We start from the raw sequence: 20,521 nt of genomic DNA on the forward strand, positions 1-20,521 counted from the left end.
TCAACCAGATTTCGTATTCCTGGAATTTCCCCGAGGGTGTGGTGTTTAAATATAAAGACAAAAGGGAGAAAATTGACTCGGTTTTTAAAGCGGAAGAATGGTTGAAGCAGTTTCATGGATCGAAAAGGGAAGAACAGCCAGACGGAGGGGGCCAAGCAGACACTCTTGAAGAGATGGACGGAGACCCAGGAGGAGCAGAAGGTGGCACGGCCAGAGATGCATATGATTTGCAGCTAAGGGGACCCAAGTAACTCTTTGGAAGTTAAAGACCCACAACTGAAGAAGAAGATGAAAGAGACTTTGTGCACATCAAAAAAAGAAAATAGACAATTACTAAAACGGACTCACTAACTCTTGAATTCATTGACTTAAACGAAAAGTTATTATTTTTATGACTAACTGAATACTAACTATTAATGACCTTCCTTTCTTGGGTTTTTAGTCATAGTGTGGGCTTTTTTATTTGCTGTCTTGTACCCCAGGGTTTTTTATTTTTTTCCCCTTTCCCATTTTTATTTTCTGTAGTTTTGTAGGTGTAACAAAAATAAATAAAGCTACTCTGTCTTCAGGGGATTAAAAAAAAAGCATATTTTTAAAAAGTTAACATTCATTAAGTAAAACAAAATTTAACTATCTTTTTTTAAAAAACAGAAATCTCAACATGAGTTTTAATGTTGTTAGAGTGACCAGTAAATCAAATATCAAAACATCAAAACTCTAAGATGTGGAGTACTAATCTCCAGAATGTTATGGATAACTCAAAGGGCTAGATCCCATCTAACACTTCCATGCACAGAGGTGAACATATGAACATATGAAGCTGCCTTACACTGAATTAGACCCTTGGTCCATAACAGTCAGTATTATCTACTCAGACTTGCAGTGGCTCTCCAGGGTCTCAGGCTGAGGTCTTTCAGATTACCTACCACCCCCTTTTAACTGGAGAAGCCAGGAATTGAAACTGGGACCTACTGCATGCCAAGCAGGTGCTCTGCCACTAAGCCACAGTGACTTCCTAGTTCCCCATTTCCACTGCAGCCTGAAGAGCCCCCCAAATGCTGCTCCTAGGAGATAGGGCAGCATGAGAAGAAGCTGCCAACAGAGGGGGGAATTGGCAAAATTGTCCTCGTTACATACACAAATCTTTGCAGAGAACCTAAAATGTTTTCTGTGCAACAATATACCACCAGAATGAATACATTATATCCTTCAGTTGTATTTGTGGGGTGTAATCAATACGCAGATGACACCCAGCTCTACGTCTAACTTGAAGAGGGACCAGTGGCTGGAATCCCAGTCTTAGTCTCTTCCCTGGATGAAGTGGTAGAATGGCTAGGTGAGTGCTGGTTGAAGCCAAATCCACCTAAGACAGAGCTGGACAGAGATGTGGGCTGGGAAAGCCTGAATCGCTGGGGTAACCACTTCTACCAACCCTTGACGGGGTCAGATTTTCTATGGTTGACTCTGTCAGGAGTCTGGAGGTGTGTCTCAGTTCTTTGCTTTCCATGGACAAACAAGTGCATTTTACCACCTATGCTGGGCCCATCAACTGGTCCCCTATCTGTCCTGGGAGGACCTTGCCATGATAATTCATGCAACAGTCACCTGTAACACACACTACACAGCACTACCTTCGAAGACGCTTCAGAAACTGCAAGTGGTCCAGGGATATACCGGTCAGCACATATAACACCTCTCCTACAGCAGCTGCACTGGATCCCGATTAGTTTCTGGTGCCAATTCAAAGTGTTGGTACTTACCTTTAAAGCCCTAAATGGCCAGGAACTTCATACCTTTGGGACTGCCTCTCCTGGCATAATCCTCCCCATCTTCTCCAGTCATCAACTAGGAGTTTATTGAAGGTCCCTGGACCACAAACTGCCCGCCTTGTGTCAACAAGTGCAAGGGCTTCTCAGTAGTGGCCCGTGTCCTGTGGAACCAGCTGCCTGAAGAGGTGCGTGCCTCGCAGGATGTCTCTAGGTTCTGCAGGGCAGGCAAGGCTACTCTTTTTCAGGTGGCCTTTGGGTGATTGTGATCTGCCAGGCAGCTAGCAATTTATGCTTCAGCTGTGTTTTCACCATCCATGCATCCTATACTGCTTGACAGTGGAGAGATTTTAACTGGGATAGACTTTTAATCATTTTATATTTTAAAACCACATCTAGCCTGTGCTGAGGACACTGCACTGGCTGCCTATAGCATACCAGATTCGGTTCAAGGTGCTGGTGCTATCCTTTAAAGCCCTACATGGTCAGGGGCCTGCCTACTTGAGGGACCGCCTCTCCCCATATGTGCCCCAGAGAGCACTGTGGCCAGGGTCGCAACATCACCTGACCCTCCCTGGTCTGAAAGAAGCCAGGCTGAATGTCACCATAACCAGGGCTTTCTCAGTGGCGGCCCCAACCTGGTGAAATGAGCTCCCAGGGAACATCAGGGCCCCGCGGGACCTTTTACAGTTCCGCAGGGCCTGTAAAATGGAGCTCTTCCACCAGGCTTTCAATTAGGGGCTGCCACTGATGAGTGTGCCGTGGAACATCGTCTGGTCTGAAATTTTAGAACACCCTCGGGCCTGAGATTCTGCTGGACGCTACCCCTATCGTTGGATGGGATTCGGATTACCGCCATTTCTTTTGGGTTAATTGCAACTGGTGTTGTTTTAACTGGTATGGTATTTATTAATTGTTTTAACTTGGTTGTTTATGCCATTTTAATGTTGTTAGCTGCCTTGAGCCAGATATCTGGAAAGGCGGGATATAAATATAAACAATAAATAAATAAATAAAAGTTTATGTATTGTATCTTTTGTACTGTTTTATCGATGCATTTTATAAGTTGTCAGCACATTCTGACAATCATAAATACAGATGTGTTTCCTTAAAATGAAGTCCTTCTGTAGTGTATCACATGGTAGGCTACCCATTGAGGTGATGGGGAAACTGTGACAAGTTAAATCTGTATTTCTGTCTCAAGTTTGAAAGTATTTGATATTCTCACATTCATTAGTAAGTTTAAAATGCCTGCTTTGGGGGCCTTGCAAAGGGGAAAGGCAGGATTCTTAAAAAGTTGTGTGACAGGAAAGGAAAAGAAAGATAGTTTTGAAACCAACAGCCTCTTGCAAGGAGAAATAACTACAAGATTATTACAAATAAAAGTAAGGAGCCATTGGAAGGTCAATAAGTTTCAAATTAGTCAAAGCTATAAAGCTTTTCATGTGGACATGTTAAACGAGCTATGCCTGTATGGTACTTTTAACAGGTTTCTTTAAAATATCAAATTATTTTAACAAGGTTTTCTAATATTGAACAATTCGTATATTCTTAGGACAAAAGTCTATAAAATAACTGAGCCAGAAGAGCAGATTAAAAACTATCACTGTTCTTGCAATGAAATGTTAACATTAAATTACATTAAAATGGGGATTACCAGGGCTTCAGCCATCACACACTGAATTGCCACTATTAAGTATTATTGCGGGCTAATCAGTTTCTCATAAGAGGGCCATTTTTTCTTTGACAGTATGATTATAGCCCCCTGGCAATATCTGTTTGATAGCCTGGCAATTTCAACAGTGGTTACTTCAAAGAAAGGAGTGTAAGTAGCTTAAGGGGAGGGGAACACACAAGAAGCCCACATGCCATTCAACAAGCCTGAAGCCAGATTCAGAAAGAAGGTGGGGGGGCCAAAGCGTCCAGGCAGAAAGCACTGTGCACCTTATCAAAGAGAACATGCCTCAGGCTCAGAAGACCTGCCAAAAGCAACCCCATACAAAAATGTACCTTCTATTCCTAATTTGTAGAGGAATGTATCCTTTTCCATTAGAAAACTGATTAAAAAGCAATTCCCATTTATTCGATTAGCTATAAACTAATGAGTTGTCAAGAGGCTACAAGGCTGGTGTTGCAGATGTAGTACAGAAGAAGGGAGGAGGCAAGGTTTCTAGGCTCCTTCCACACGGCAGTGATACTCTGTAGCTTTTGCACTGCATCAGACCCCCCATGGCTGCCATCCACCCCCTGGGCCACTTGGTGGTTTGTTTTTTTGCTTGCTTACTTGCTTGTTTTAAATAGCTACAGAGTTATAACAATCAGCTGGTCCTCTAAATTTCATTTTTAAAATACTCTAGCCTCTTCATTACAGAGATAAGGGGAAGGGCATATATCAGCAATGTACAGGGACAGAGGGTTACACTTTTTTTGTTTTTAAAGAAACCTGGGAATCCAGAGGATTAGATAGAACTTTGTAATGCTACAGTATGCCGTTCTTGTTTTTTTACAAAAGCCTTCTGGTATTGGAGTAGATGGCAGACAATAGTGGGAATATTGGGGCGGTGGTGGTGGGGGAGAACTGCGGGAATATGACCTTCCATCCATATGGCATACAAACAATCTTTGAAAGTGATCTTTCAACAAAAAAATTTCCATACTTGTTTGCTAAAGATCATAGTGAAGTGGAAAAAAAGATGGAAAGTTGGAAAGTGGGTGATTATGGGGCAAAGTCATGCAGATGCTTCTAAAAATAATAACCATCTGGTTTGTATGCCAAACTAGAGTAAACTTCTGTTTGCAGGCAAGTCTTGGAACAAGGAATACATTGACAAAGGTCTCTGGAAAGCGTTAAAATACTTGAGGGAAGCAGTCTGTAAATATGCTCTGTGGATATTGTCAGTAAACATTACAACAATACTAGAAGGGAAGTTAGAAACAGCACCCCCATATTACAGATTGGGGGAGCGGCTATGCTAATGAGAGAGTTTCCCCTGAAACCTCTCAGTTTAGTGCATGGTTAAAGCAAGATTTGGACCAGGATGCCCTTCACTATATCAGCTTTCAAAGGAGAAATTCATTTAGTTCTCCTGCAGAAAAGGTTGGGAATTAATGGACAGAATATAAAAATAGCAGCTCAGGGGAGCCCATGAGGCTTAGGGCAGAGACAACACGACATTTGTGTTTCCCCACATACTATAAGTGAAGTTGTGAAATGCTTTGAGCTATAGGGAAATGTATATCAATAGCCACGGCAAAGCAATTGAGGCTTGACACTGTATCCATTGTCCCAGACTCAGTCATTTGTATAATTCAGGCAGCGTATTCATTGGCAGAGGTTTGACCTGTTGCAAGAATGGCTAGGCAGGCTTTGTACAGGTCTCAGATCAGGCCTGTAGCCAGGATTTTATACTTCAGGGGGCCTTTAAATAAGTCAGGGGGCACTGACGTCACAAAATAAAATACAAATGTTAAAGATTCACTTTTGCAGCATTCACACTCTGCCTGCCTATATGGCAAAGCAAGCCATGCTTGGGGAAGGGGAGGCAGTGGGGACTCCTCTGGGTGGCTCAGAGAGTTGGTGGTCTCCTGGGTGGCCCAGAGAGCCAGGGGGGCTGGATGGAAGTCAGGGGGCCAGGCCCCGGAATGCCCCACTGTAGCTACGGGCCTGTCTCAGACACAAGATAACTTGCACTTTTGAATATTTTTAAAGAGGCTTTTGTAAAGCATTACATTACTTTCACACTTACCTCTGTTGAGCGTGAATGGGCTGAAGTTATCAGAGGCTTGACTGCAACACAAACAATTTTAGATTGTTCATGTGAATACACATGTCATATTTTCAGAGATATTTCAGTTTCTGACAAGGTTAAATCTACAGATGAAGACTTCTTATATGTAGCTTACTCACAACTCTCTCTCTAATCCTTCTACATCATCGTACAGTTCCTCCAGAGCTTGCGCTGATCTGGGATCTGGAGCTGCTTGTTCTTCATTGACTTTCAAAGCTTCCAGGCACACATACCCATCTGAAACTGCAGAAGAGCTCATGTTTACAATCTCTGCCTAATATACACAATGGACAAATGTCTAAAATAATGTATGTTAAAATTCCTGTAGTTTGCATTTGTTTTGTAAAAGCCTTCTGGAGTGTCAGTTTCCCTATGCTTGCCTTCTTAAAACTGCCAACAGTGTTTTTCGCTGGGCGGTCTTTAGTGGTGCACTAGCTGAAGTCTATTAGACTGACTTGCCACATTAGATGAGCTTGGCACAGGTAGAACATGTCCTCTCCAGCTTCCCTTCTTCCGAAAAGGTCTCAAGCATAAAAGTATGTGGGTTCAATAGCCTGTTCCTGGACACTTATGGAATAGAACTGGCATATCTGAATTTCAATGGCAGATCTATTCCTAGATATATAGAAGTTTATAAAACAGACACTGGCCACAAATGGGCAGTTCTAGACATGAAGAAATAAAGCTAAAGCGATGGGAAGAAACATGCCTCCTGGAATTTCTGGGTGGGCAAGGTCATAACTTCCTTTTCAGTTCTTTAAGCATATACAGCTCTATGTTCAGTGGGCTGGATCCAGATTAAATTGGCAATTTCCTCTGATTTCCAGGCCATCCACAACCCCAACTTCCCACCTGTGAAGTACTGAGGAGAAAGAGAAAAAATAGCTTTCACATAGCAATGCTCTCAGAATTTCCACTAATCTATATTGCAAAAGACCACAAAGTCTGGGTAAGGGAGCCTAGAGCATCACATCTTCCTTCACTTTCACCCCCAAGGCAGAGCTTGGAACACTACTGATTCCCCTTTCTGTTGCAGATTTACCCTCATGATTTTTCTACAGGTCTCCTAGGAGTATTCCCTATCCCCCAGGAGTAGCATTTTGTAGGGATCAGTGGGCTGCAGTGGAGGGGGGGGGGTCAGAGAACTTCCATTCTGCCACTGGAAAACTTAGTCTGGATCCAGCCCAGTAGCCTTGGGTAGGACCTCAAAAAGTAGCAATAATAGGAACACAATTGAAGGCACATGGAATATATACAACTCATAGTGAAAGTGAAGGAGTTCTGAAGGAGCAGGGTCGGCCTTGGCTAGTATTTGGAAGGGTGACCTCCAAGGAATACCACAGTCATGACTCAGAGGCTGGCAATAGCAAACCACCTCTGAAATGCCTCTGGCCTTAAAAACAACTCTAGCTCACCACCTAGTGGTAAAGGTAAAGGTAAAGGTTCCCTTGCTCGAAAGCCAGTCGAATCCGACTTTAGGGTTGCGGTGCTCATCTCCGTTTCAAAGCCGAAGAGCCAGCGCTGTCCGAAGACGTTTCCGTGGTCATGTGGCCGGCATGACTAAACACCAAGGCGCACGGAACGCTGTTACCTTCCCACCGAAGTGGTACCTATTTATCTACTTGCAATTTCTTGCTTTCGAACTACTAGGTTGGCAGGAGCTGGAACTAGAGACGGGAGCTCACCCCGTCTTGCGGCACCCGGGTCTTGAACTGCTGAACTACTGACCATCCACAGCCTGCAGTTCAGCGTCTTAACCACTTGAGCCACCGCAGCTCCTAGTGGTGCATAACGCTAAAGAGCTAGAACGTCTGGCTGTCAGACAATCTTAGGATCTCCTGGCTATTCTACACACAATGCCATACGATAATTATTAATTAATTGTTACACAACAGACACCGTCTTTAAAAAGAGAGTCATTTCCCTTCCTTTTCTCATGTTGGGGGAGGGAATGCCTCTTCATATGGCTCTTGAACCTGCCATTTTTACTCGATAGATCACGATGTTCTTGCAAACGTTTGTTTTCTCCATACTCCACATATGGGGGGAACGAAGCAAGGTAAGGTACCACAGGGGAAGAAAGACTCTCTCGCCACATGCCCACCCACTGGTAAGCTACTGTGGCAAACACCTGCCCTACCACCTGCAGGCAGGAAAGATTTTTCTTGAGGTTCAATCTACAGAAGAAGAAAGTGGGGTTGAGTGCTCTTCTGTGTGGAGTGCAAGCATGAGCCACAAGCTGAATACTCAGAACCCAGGAAATAGTGACATCTTGACCTACGAGGCTGTCTTAACAATTACAATGTAACTTAAGGAAGGTCGCAGTTATTATGTCCATATGGTAGTGGGGGGCTGAGGCTTAAGGGGAGTGTGGTCCACCTAAGTCCCCTTAACCAAGTCAGGGCAGAGGTCTGATCTGACCCATGATGTCCTGCTTTGTAAAACTATCTCTTCAATGCTGCACTTCAGCTGGACCAGCTTTCACAATAGCATACCTAAATCAAAAGTTAAGGTAGGAAATTAAGACAAAAACACCTCCCTCCATTATCTGTGGTTTGTTACAAGGGAGAGACGGATTAAAAGTGCAACCCTAAACAGAATTAAACCCTTCTAGTTCTGCTTCAGTCAATGAGTATAGGTTGGGTTGCCAGGTCCTACCTGGCGGCCAGCGGGGGGCTCCCGGGTCCTTTCTGGGAACTTCTGCTGTGGCGCGATGTTGTCACCTGGAAGTGATGCCATTCCATTGCTGGTGTCGGGGGGTAACACTCTAGTTTTGGGGCAAAACTCTATGTTTTTTGGCTTCAAAACCGTAGAATCTGCCCAAAAACTAGAGCGTCACCCCCCCCCAACATCAGGGATGCGATGACATCATTTCTGGGTGATGTCATTGTGTCAGGGACATCGCACAGCAATGTCCCTGTTTGGGGGTGGGGTTTTCCCTATCAACCAGCTGGCTGCCAGCGGATCAAAGCTCTCAAACGCAGGCGAACCCCCACTGGGACCTGGGGGCTGGTAACCCTAGGTATAACTCCACTTATGATTGCACTGTAAGTGCTGAAGCAATTGTAGCCTTATATGGGGATCAAATCAAACTGCAATTCATTTCTGAGTAGACATCCATTAGCAGGGCTGGAAGAGCTCTTAAGCAAGCAAGCTTACTGAATTCAGCACTAAGGAGTGCAAATTAAAAATCCATCCACAGATACTTACAATTTCTATCTTTTTCTAGGATCTGCTCTGCGAAACTTTGTGCTGTTCCCTTTTGAAGCATGTTCTTCCCAACAAAAAAATTTTCAATCATTTCTTCTTTCACATCTCCATCATCACCAGTCTGATCAAAAACATTGTGATACTCAAATTAGTTTCTATTTTATTTATTTAGAAGAAGAAGAGATTGGATTTATACCCTGCCCTTCACTACCCAAAGGCGTCTCAGAGCGGTTTACAAACTCCTTTCCCTTCCCCTCCCCAACAGACACCCTGTGAGGTAGGTGGGGCTGAGAGAGCTCTGACAGAAACTGCTCTTTTTCAAGAACAGCTCTTATCAGAACTACAGCTTGCCCAAGGCCCCCCAGCCAGGTGCAGGCGGAGGAGTGGGGAATCAAACCCGGTTCTCCCAGATTAGAGTCCGCGCACTTAACCACTACACCAAACTGGCTCTCTTGTTGCCTCAGAAACAAGAAGCTAAAAATTCAGAAAGCTCAGCATCGTGTGAACTGAGGGGAGAAGAGAGTTCCACAGTCAAAGTGAATGTCCTTTCTGTCATGTTAACCCATATCCCTTTAGCAGGGAACACCCAGAGCCTCACTTGCAGATCTTAGCTGACAAGAAGGTAGCCCTTTAGATATAGGCCAGGGTCCTAAGCAGTGTAAAGGAGAAAGTTACACTATAGGAATGCATTTTCCCCACCTCTCCACCTCACTGCACCCTTTTTTGCCCCCCCCCCCTTATGCTCCGTGGACCTTGGGCCTGAAAGAAAGGGGGAAGGATGAGCAAGAATCACCCACTCTCCTCTGCAAGCAAAAAAGCTGCTCTATGAGAGGAGCTGCTGCACCAACAGACTGGCAATCTGGCATCATAGGATCCACACCAGACTCATTAGAACTCTGTAGGCAAGAACCAGCATTTTGAAATGTGCCTGGAAATAAATCAGCAGATTTCAAAACATGCCTTGATTATCCGTACAATTTGCACATTATCATAGAACTGCTCAGGAGAGCAGGAAATGTCTCCAGTATGAGGAGATCAAAAATATTTCATCCCTTAGAACTCACTCTTAGAAGAGGGATGATAGGCGAAATACAGAAAATAATTTGATGAAAATCCACTGAAATGTTTTATACTAGTCCTAAAAGCACCTTCAGGAGGAGGGACTGTTTTCCAAATTATAGTTCAGCTGTTAGAGAAATGGGTCATGAGAGGCTGTATTCTTCAAACTGAGCATCCAGTTCAGATTAAGGATGGCAGCAACAGTCATAAAGCTGATTTTCCTCCCCAGGAGAAAGAGATACATGCCCAAACCAGAATCTGTCACTTCTAACCTCAGGAGGAGACCAACTGTTTATCTGTGGGCTTAAAGAAGACCTGATAAGTTGTTGTGGAGAGGGGAGGACTTTTGCTGTGCTGAATATTGAAGAACATTAAGAGACCGTGAAAAGTTGTGGGAACCTCGTCCTTCTCCTCTCCAATAGTGCTTCCTGTGCTAGCTGAAGAAAGAAAATGCTAAACTCCCATGTGTGAAATACAGATGTATTTTGAAAACTAAAAATGGGAATCATTGTATAGTTCCTGGTTTTTACCGTACTGTATTTCTTTATCTAAACGTACCTTGAATCTCTCTTCAGCTGCTTTTTGTTTTGATGACTCATTATTACGGAGTACTCTTCGCTCTAGTTCATCATCTGCTTCAGTGCTGAAGTGTTACCAGATAACAAAATGTCATTCCACAGATAATGCAATGACTATTTCTCTAGAGAGTTTTGGAAGAAGACCACACCAGTTTACCTCCAACAATATTAAATCTAATAGTTATGTTCCCTCAAGAGCACTGCGATCGGGGAACCTTCATCGCCTTGAAGTTCCAGGCCCCCGAGGTGCGAGGCTGGCCCACACTAGATCTAGGGCGTTTTCGGTGGCGGCTCCTGCCTGGTGGAATGAGCTCCCGGAGGAGATCCGGGCCCTGTGGGACCTCATGCAGTTCCGCAGGGCCTGCAAGACGGAGCTCTTCCACCAGGCCTTTGGGTAGGAGCCACCGCCGTAGCTATACCACCACCGCAATGATATTATCCATCTATCACATCTTGGGGAGCAGACGTTGCCCGACTGTGCTGTGAAATACTGCTCCTGGCGCTCTCGCCTTTAAGAATACTAGCTGCTAAATGTGGGTTGCTGTGTTTTGTGTATTTCTATGTAGGCTTTTGTAGCACCAGATTTTACTATATGTGTAACAGTGTTTTATTGCACTTAATTTTTAAACTTGTTGTTAGCCGCCCTGAGCCATTGGGTAGGGCGGCATAGAAATCTCAAAAATAAATAAATAAATAAATAGTTATACATTTATATGATGAAAACCCAAAACACAGAATCTCAGGATAGCAGGAGGATCTAAAAAGGACTCGGGAATGAAAAGGAGCTGTGTATCTGTTATGTTGTTCTGTGTAGGCCTTCTTTTTCTTAATTTGTTTATTGATATTTTTAAGATCACCCAGTATGTTAGTGTTGAGAGCTTTCTAGACCAGGTGGTCTGTTTTCTACTGTTTCTTGCACAGTATCTTATTGCTCACCATAAAATATGCTTAGGGGGCTGTGTATGGGGAGACATACGTTGGGCATCACTACAGTTTCAACACTTGTAGAAAATGTTGGATAGCAGAGGAGTATGGCGGCAGAACCTGACTGGCCAATTAAGGAAAGGAAGTCTCATACCTACAAACCTATCTCACTTCTGACAGCTTTCTCAAAGGTAAACAGGTAGGCTACAGGGGAGGAGGCCAGAGGCAAATGTCCATCCCCCTTCCCATGAAAGGTATGGCCAATAAATCAAGCAGCTTAGAACAGACCTGTGACATTGGATTTGAGGCCTCCCAGACAAGTCGGTGAGGATCAAATTTCTGAGCTCACATCATCTTTAAATGTATTTAAAAGCAGCCATAGCACTGAGGCTACAGTGTGTGTGTGTGTGTGTGTGTGTGTGTGTGTGTGAGAGAGAGAGAGAGAGAGAGAGAGAGAGAGAGAGAGAGAGAGAGAGAGAGAGAGAAGAACAGACTGGAAAGAAAACACTGAAATTGTATATTGAGGTAAGTTGGGGAGAACAGAGTTTCGCTCCATGTACCTGCACATTCTACTTTTGTGGGGAAATACACACACAAAGATCCCAGAAGAGGAGGAAAAAGTCATTCCCACACCAAAGTTTTCATGTCCCTTTGTACTTCGCAAACAAGAATTTTAATTGCCTGTACATTATATTTAAATTAAAAAGGCATCCTTCCTTGTATCTGGCTGAAATTTGCTATAGAGGAGCACTATCGCTTAGAATTTCTCACAGTTATGTGGGGGGAAGTCATAGTTGGAATTTGTTTCCCATTAAAACTTTTTTCCAATGCCTCAATAACAGAATTAGGTGCAGTAAATTTAGGCAAGAATGTTCTGAGTGATTTTTTGAAACATCTCTATCATCAATGAAAACAGAAGCCTGAAGAATTCATCACTTGGGTCAATTACATGCTGGCCTTTGCTTCATTCTTTCTCCTTTGTGATCAGGATTGCTAAAATAGACCATCACTATAAAGCAACAGCTGGCTATAGGCCTTGCCACAAACTTACTTTAGAGCACTACATCTTTTATGGAATTTCTTTATCCTGTTTAGCCATTGGGTTTTCACTAACTTTGTTTTAATTTCTCATAGAACTTCAGTTTCATAGTGGATGAACTAGTTTTTTGACTGAATGAGGGCAAAATCTATTCCAAGTTTTAAAAACTGGCATTATCTAATTTATCATGCTTTTGATCTGCCTCCATCATGTCACCGGATTTTATGAGGTGCTCAGTGAGGATGTTTTTACATATCAGCTTCCTCAGCAATGGTAAAGTAAAGGTAAAGGTTTCCCTTGCTCGAAAGCCAGTTGAATCCAACTCTAGGGGGCGCTGCTCATCTCTGTTTCCAAGCTGAAGAGCCGGCACTGTCCAAAGACTTCTCCGTGGTCATGTGGCCAGAGTAAAACAAGTAGTACCGGATGTCACTTGTAGAAGCCATATCCCAAAGAGTAAAACAAGTAGTACCTGATGTCACAGGCCACAACCCACCAAATTTCAGCAATTGTAAATCACCCATTTATTTGAATAGGAGATCAAGCACTTTTTAAAATTTCGGCTGTGATCCCCCCCTCCCCTGGAATAAAATTCTAGAGATTGTACTCTTGACCCAAGGGAACCTTCCCACCAATTTTCAGTCAGATAGAAGGAAGGATACCCCTATTATGGACAAGTAAATCAATATAAATTTAGAGTATACCAGTTAGTGTGAGCTAGTTTACAGTTTTTTAGCCTTCGGCTCACACATTTTTGTCTTAGCTTGGGAAGGATGGCTCTGGTACAAACTCGGGAAGGATGGCTCTGGTACAAACTCGGGAAGGATGGCTCTGGTACAAACTCGGGAAGGATGGCTCTGGTACAAACTCGGGAAGGATGGCTCTGGTACAAACTCGGGAAGGATGGCTCTGGTACAAACTCGGGAAGGATGGCTCTGGTACAAACTCGGGAAGGATGGCTCTGGTACAAACTCGGGAAGGATGGCTCTGGTACAAAGCCAGTAGGTCACAAAGTAGAATTTTTGCTCACAAGACTCCACAGTTTAGAGGGAGCATTGGAGTATACCCCACTTATCTATAATCATAGAAACCAAGGTGGCATAGGTAGAATACCCAAAGTGTTTCCCAGCCTGAACCAGACCTGTTTTGTTGTATACCATCTAATCGACCTTGACTCTCCATAAGAAAAGTGGGTTATAAAGTAAACTAATAAATTCTATCCATACCCTGATCTGGATTAACTATTGTTAATTTTGCACAAGACAAACAGATTCTGGTTACCATCATCAGTTTGCATGATGCCTGGAGTGAATGGTGCTATCATGTAAAACCACAACTCTTGAAAAAACCCCAAAAGACGCTAAGGATCGCTAATGAGACATGAAGGATAGTTTAAGTGTTGCATGACCATCTATACTACCTTTCCAGAAGGAACAAGAATTTTTAAAAAGAAATTTACTTCCACCTCACCATTCTAAGTCCGTACACAGTTGATACATCTTCAGTCAGCTTTACTTTAAGTACAAAAATCCCATTGCTCTAATATTTTACTATGAAATATCAGGGTGAAACCCGGGAAAACTTACCTATGTGTGGCAGTGAGAAAATGATTCTGTGCATAAAACAGAGAAGACAGCTTCCGTTATCACACACTCAGGCTCAATTCAAATTGAAAACAGTGTCGTATTGTTGTCTTACAGTAAAATAGAAGCATGTTTCATGTCATCAAATGTGAAACTGAAGGACAGGAGCGGAAGAGACAATCTGTGTAAGATGCTTCCATGGGAAAGGGGAGGGTCAGTTTCTCCTTCCGGCATCAGTCCTAGTCTGACAGTCCACAGCTGAGGGCCAGGAGAGAGATTCCCCATGTGCACATTGTCTTTGGGCTCTTGGCCACTATTTTTCTTTTGTGTGCACATTCATTGCCAGATGTCTGAGTCATTTTAAAAGTTTAACTAATAAGACATTTCACGTGGAGTTTAAATTCTTCACTCGTCTTCCTTATTTTGTGAATAAAAATATGCAGTTGCCAAAATTTGCATTCTGGTTGCACACTTTGGTACTGAAACACAGATCTGGGCATGCTGCTTCATGGACATTCCCCATGTGAACAGATGACTGGCAGCATTGAATATCTCATATAAAGGGGAATAAGGGGAATAAAGGAAGAAAAACCCTACTTCAGGTAAGTTGGCAACATCTGTTATCCATTCAGTGCTAAGAATCAGCTTTTTACTGTGCATACAAGATTCTTGTACACTTTCTTGTTACTGACATCTTCCCTATTACAATGGTGGGACCATCAGATTATTTTCTCAGAACACTTTGAGATAGCCCTTGTTATGTGGTTTTGGCTCACTGATTCAGTGCTTCTGTACATGCTGAGTACTTCAGCCCCCATCCACCCATCCTTGTATTCAGCATCTGAGAACACAGTGATGGACTTAGTGGAAATGCCCTTGAGACTTATGCAGTTTGTTTAACCCCCCCCCCCCAACCATCTAAGGGCAAACTTGCTGTGTGGAAGATCAGCAATATAGATTTAAGTTGCATGAGACAAGGAGACTGGCTTAGCAGCAACATGAACTCATGACCTTCAGGAATGCTGTCCAGTCTTACCAGCAGCCCACTCAGCTGTAGAGATTTATCCACTGGGTAGGTAGAGGAAGCCAAGGACAACTGGGCACAGTTTGCATGTTATTACAATAGTATGACTCAGCACATCAACTCCAGTTCCAACAGGTATAAACCTTCAAAAGACCTAATGAAGTAAGGTAACCAATTCCTAACAAACTTAGGATGCAATCTTATGGAAGCATATATAAGAGTAAATTCAATTGAAGTCCATGGTGCTTACTTCCAAGCAAAATGCATAACATCAGACTGAACAGCACTCTACAATCCTCTGCAGTGAATGGAAATTTAAATTGATAAGGCAACTGGTTGTGAATGATGTACTAGAGCTTAACTAGTGTAAATGGACTAGTGCTCATGGAACTGAACTTTTCTTCATACCATTGCAATTTGTTCTGTTGCCTAAAATCCTGTCTCTAGGGAGTGGTGGGTCCCACGAACAGCATGGGGTGAACTGGGGTCTGTAACATAAGGGAGTACGTAACTGGTGAAAATCACACACTCTTTGCCAATTGATGCCAATATCTCCCACCGCCATCAACAGCTCAAGCTTGCATGTACCACAGCATGATGAATACTGTATGATTCAGGCCTAGTATTCATGAACAAAGGAAATAAAATACCTTGATAACTTCCACTTTTCCCAGCTTGGAAGCTAGAATAAAAATGGTCAACAGTTAGCATATTTTTATTCAGTTCATTTCCATTATAATACAGTCATTACCACTAATAATTTGGCATTTCAGTTAATGCTAGTTTAGCCTACATTCTCCACCAGGGCTTCTTTAGACTATGTAGCCTTTTCATTAATAACACTATTACATGAAAGTAAGAGGATGTATATTTAAACACACACACACAGAGGCTGTTTAAATGGGCCAGTACACATTCATAACTATAGGCAATATTTGCATACAATTGCCATCTGTATCCCAGACCTCATAAGTGGAGGCCTACAATGTTACTTAAGGAACATCCTGTAGAATGCACTCCCCAGCGAACAGCTAAGATAAAAAGCGATAAAAGGATGGGTTGAATGGCAATAAGAAAAAGATCAAGAACCCTGGCAACAGTTACTACAAAGAAGAGATAAAGAATCCCATACTCTGCAATGAAGAACCAGACACAAGTTTAAGTCTTAAGATATTTCTAGCAGGATAGAAATGCTCCCTTGACTTCACATACTTTTTCTATCCCTGAATAGTAATGTTGAATTTTCTTGTTAAGTACTTTCAGATCTCTCTCTCCAACACTGGACTCATCCATGTTACAAACTAATTAACTATGGAGTTGCTGCAAACCTGACAACATGTTCCATAAGCATGCATATACCAAACAACTGATAAGACTTACAATGAGTAGTTTCTTGAGCAACATTTGAGCAAGAGGAATTTTCTGGCTGTTTCAGGTAAGATACTGTTTCTTCATAACTATTCTCTTCCCCAGTTTCAGGACTAAGAAGAATGAGGTAAGCAGATATCATTGGTTAAAAATACCATAGAATAATGAAGCAAGAAACACTTTTCAAAAGAAAAATGGCCAGTACAGAACATGACGTGATGCATTCTTGGGTTGCATTCAGATATCAGGGGAGAGAGATGTTTGCCTGTGATGGGCACAGAACACAGCTTGTTGTGGTGACACCCTCATGCAGGTATCTGGGAAAATTGGAATTTGTCAGTTCCCCATGATCCAGTATCTTAAACTGGGATTAAAACAAGGTTTAGAATTCCTGGGACTGTGGTGGGATGAGTAGGGAAATATCATCCATACTTGGATCTCAAGGTCAATTTTCAAGGGCTAGCCAAGCCAGGACGTTTTCAGTCACAGTCAAGAAAGGAGTGATAGAGTCTGCATACATGGCAACCTGCATTCATGAGAAAAGCTCTGTTATGACCTCTGAATGCAGCCACCGTCTGTCAGTTTTGGCTCTGAATCACTATTAGGGATGGGCACAAACTGGGAAAATGCAGTTTGGTTCATGGGTTGCCTGGTTCACAAACTGTCACAAACTTTTAGCCGCCAATCAAAATGGTTCAGTTCATGAGGTTTGTGACCCAGGGGTCCCTGGGTCATGAACCTCACCAGACTTGCAGGGGATCTCTAGCTGACTCTCCTCTGCCTGCCCTCCAAGTTTGGTGAGGATTGGATTTACAGGGTCTGAATTACGCCCCCCCCAAAAAGGTGCCCCAGGAAAGTGCAGGTAGAAGAGAGTCAGCTGGTAGAGGGGCAGATAGAGCCAGAGTCAGCTAGAGATCCCCTGTCAGTTTGGTGTCTCTAGCTTGCACAGGAGCCATTCTATACATCAAAGTCACAGGGGACCTCCTCTGAATCCTCCTCAATACCCTCCAAGTTCTGCCCCCTCCCGTTTCTTTGAAGTTTTGTAAACATTTAGATTGAGCAGAGACAGTCTATCTAGAAATGTATCCATTCATGAACCACCACGAACAACTTGAAAGTTCAATCTGGTTGACCTGTCATGAACTTCACTTCGCAAACCACGAACCAGCCAAAATTAATCACAAACTTTAGTTCATGAGCTGGTTCATGCCCATCTCTAATCACTCTCTTGGAAATTTTGCTCTTGGCTTCTATCTTTAGATCTTCCTACCAATGCACCTTAAACTACAAGGAAAACTCAAGGATTTCTGAGAGCACCATAGTATAATATAACATATGAGAAGGACTTTCTGCTCATATAGTCCTCAGAGAGACAAAACTGCTTCACATACATTACATCTGGAATCCTTATTACAACACAACACTGTATCCTTAAATTATCACCCAAGTATTGCAGACTGGAAAGTAAGGCTGGAGGGTTACATCTTCTTAAGTCCTTGTATTGAATTGATGGCCATGAGGAGATTTAAACCATAATTCTTTGTTTATACCTCAAGTTGCTTCCACCAGTGCAGGAAAACAGTGGTGAGCATGGTGGAGGCATGCAGTGTCATAGAAGTGCCAATAATCATGCAACCCCCACCACATCCCACCGCCATAGCCTGGCAATCTGTTTCCCAGATGAACTGCTTAGAATACAACTGCTGGGGGAGAAGCCCATTAAACAGATTCAAGGGGGGAGAATGCAGAAGTTCTCTTCATTTTGAAGGGAGAGCTACACTCCCTCCACAGACTGGCTGTGGAAAGTGCATCTCCATGGACTCTGTAGCCTGGTATACGTGACAGCCCCACGAGTTCGTTGAACATGTGGGGCGCGAGAGTTGGGAGCACATGTACTGGTTCTTCCACCTGCCTACACACTAGTTATTTGTAGGGGCAACCACACAGAGGAAGTGGCCATGTAAACTTTCCCTTCCTGAATGCACAGAAGTGACTGCACAGAGGCAGGGCTTGTGTATTTGCTCCTGCTCTCCCTCTCTACACATTCAGTGAATGCATAGGATTGTTATGTGCACTGCACTGCAGCTATCCCACAGTTTCCCCTTTGAACAGGAGCAAAAAAACCTCTGGCTCAAAGAGGGGGGCTATGGGAGCCATACTGCAAAGGAGCACTGCATCATGTGGAAGCTCCCCCCAGAAGCCAGAGTATCCAACTGGCCATGAGGGGCAAAATCTCTATGCAGAAGTAGTCTTGGGCTCTTAGCCATGATGCAGTACTACTTCTCTAGTACTAAGACAACCTTATGGTGCTCCACTTTGCATCTTCTTGCAACCAGTTTGGTTGTCAAAAGAATTTGTATACTACCTAGTACGATATAATTTTAAAAAATGAATATTCTTTCAGAAAACATGCAGAGAAATCCTTTTTATTGTGATCCATTAACACAGTATTAATAAAAGCCAAGGAAATTTAATTTAGCAGCAACAACAGGGGGGGTTGGGGGGGAGTATCCCTGAAAGGGACAAAGACATTCTACCCTCTGTTACTTCACTAAGCCAGAAATGCATCTGGCTGACTGGTCACTCCACAAATCATTTCAACATCAGGATTTGACAGAAGCCAAAACAAACTTGTCATCTATAGATCCCCAAGCATGTGGCTCAACCAGTTTATCAGAGGACCTGCATACCCACACTAGTACTAGTGAGCTACCAGGGAAATCCAGAGAGAGCAGGAGACTAGAGTATTTAGCCAAGTCTCAAGGATAACTGCCTGTCTTCTAATACTTGCAAAGTTGGTTTTTTGTATGTGTTTTTTTAAGTGGTGCTGCTGTTTTCATGCCTGGTGCATACATTAACCCTTAATTAAGTCAGAAAAAAGTAATTACATGCTTCTGGGAAAACTGACCAGCAGCCAAACACTAAAATGACTCCTGAGTATAATCAGGTTCTGGATTTTCCTTTTTCCTTCAAATGCAATTCAGTTTGATCCTTAATTCTGCAAAGTAAGTTGATCCCTCTTGCCTCAGCAAAACTACCAGAGATTTTTTTTACAGTTTGTCCTAGCTCACTCATCAGCTTGCACATCTTCCCAAATTTATATGAATAGTCTTAATTTACAAGGACACATTTATCAGCTTTACCACATTACCAGATATCCAATTAAGCACTCTCACACAGAGCCAAAACACAAGCCATTCTCAAAAGGCTGTCTAAACAGAGACCACCAGACAACAGCTTATGTAGCTTAAACCTGTGCTTGCTGCATAAACATTAGCAAACAGGAACTCCAAAACTCATCTGCTGTCAGGCAGCGATAACAATAAAAGCCAGCTCTCAGCACCTGCGGATTAAACTAGCCCAGAGTGTTTACAGAAACAGTGCATAACTTCAGAATGTCAAACCACTGAGAATGAAAGGATGGGAAAAATATTGTGTGGGAGCTGAGCAAGCTTCTTTGGAGAAAAGAAAGAGCAGCACACTAACACATACACACACACACACACACACACACCCTCATGCTATATTAACTGCAGGCTAAACAAAAGAGTGCCAGTGAGATACAAAAGGAAGTGAAGCAGAATTGGATCTGTAGTTTTGTAGTATCAAAGGGGGTAAAAAGTTTCATGAGAAAGGTTGCTTTTGACAGATGTCTGCATCTTTTAGTATCACTTATGAAAACAACCTGTCCCCAAAGTTTCAAGTACAGCAAGCAATTAATTTTTGAAGAAGTAGATAGCGGTCAGATATTCAAGCTTCCTAGGAGTTTGTATCTTTTACCTACAAGTTCTGTTTCCTAATCACACATCATCATGGAAGAGTTTGTGTGGTTAAGAGATGGTGGTGTTACTTACTAGTAAGGCCAATACATTCCTAATTTGCTCAAAAACACCATTTCCTGCATCAAGTGACTGCTGGAAACAGGACTCTGGGCTGAAGCCACCAATTTTTGGCTTACCAGTTCCCCCAACAGAGAACACAGATAGGGGAAGTGGTCCCTGTGACATTCAGACATGAACTGTTTATTCTTCTCAATCCCCACACATGGGGTTAAGCTTGCCAGATGTGAAGATTTTTTTTTGGGGGGGTGGAACCTGAGGAAGGTGGGGTTTGGGGAGGGGAGGGACATCAATAGGATACAATGATCCCCCATCCGAAGATGCCATTTTCTTCAGGTGAACTGAT

At 43.0% G+C, this 20,521-nt stretch overlaps 1 protein-coding gene across 1 annotated transcript in view; it reads right to left on the bottom strand.

Moving 5' to 3' along the window:
• Positions 1 to 20,521, bottom strand: part of LOC107118035 (chromosome unknown open reading frame, human C1orf168) — a 67,687-nt gene that overhangs the window by 23,593 nt on the left and 23,573 nt on the right. Inside the window, exons 5-11 of the mRNA XM_015420262.1 lie at positions 16,349 to 16,449; positions 15,619 to 15,650; positions 13,948 to 13,973; positions 10,382 to 10,466; positions 8,765 to 8,885; positions 5,674 to 5,797; positions 5,513 to 5,553 (exon numbers count right to left, since the gene is read on the bottom strand). Of these exons, the coding sequence (XP_015275748.1) occupies positions 5,513 to 5,553; positions 5,674 to 5,797; positions 8,765 to 8,885; positions 10,382 to 10,466; positions 13,948 to 13,973; positions 15,619 to 15,650; positions 16,349 to 16,449 (530 nt within the window). The remainder of the gene's footprint in view (positions 1 to 5,512; positions 5,554 to 5,673; positions 5,798 to 8,764; positions 8,886 to 10,381; positions 10,467 to 13,947; positions 13,974 to 15,618; positions 15,651 to 16,348; positions 16,450 to 20,521) is intronic.

Source organism: Gekko japonicus, unplaced genomic scaffold, assembly GCF_001447785.1.
Source record: "Gekko japonicus isolate JY-2015 unplaced genomic scaffold, Gekko_japonicus_V1.1 scaffold284, whole genome shotgun sequence".
NCBI classification, from domain to species: Eukaryota; Metazoa; Chordata; class Lepidosauria; order Squamata; family Gekkonidae; genus Gekko; species Gekko japonicus.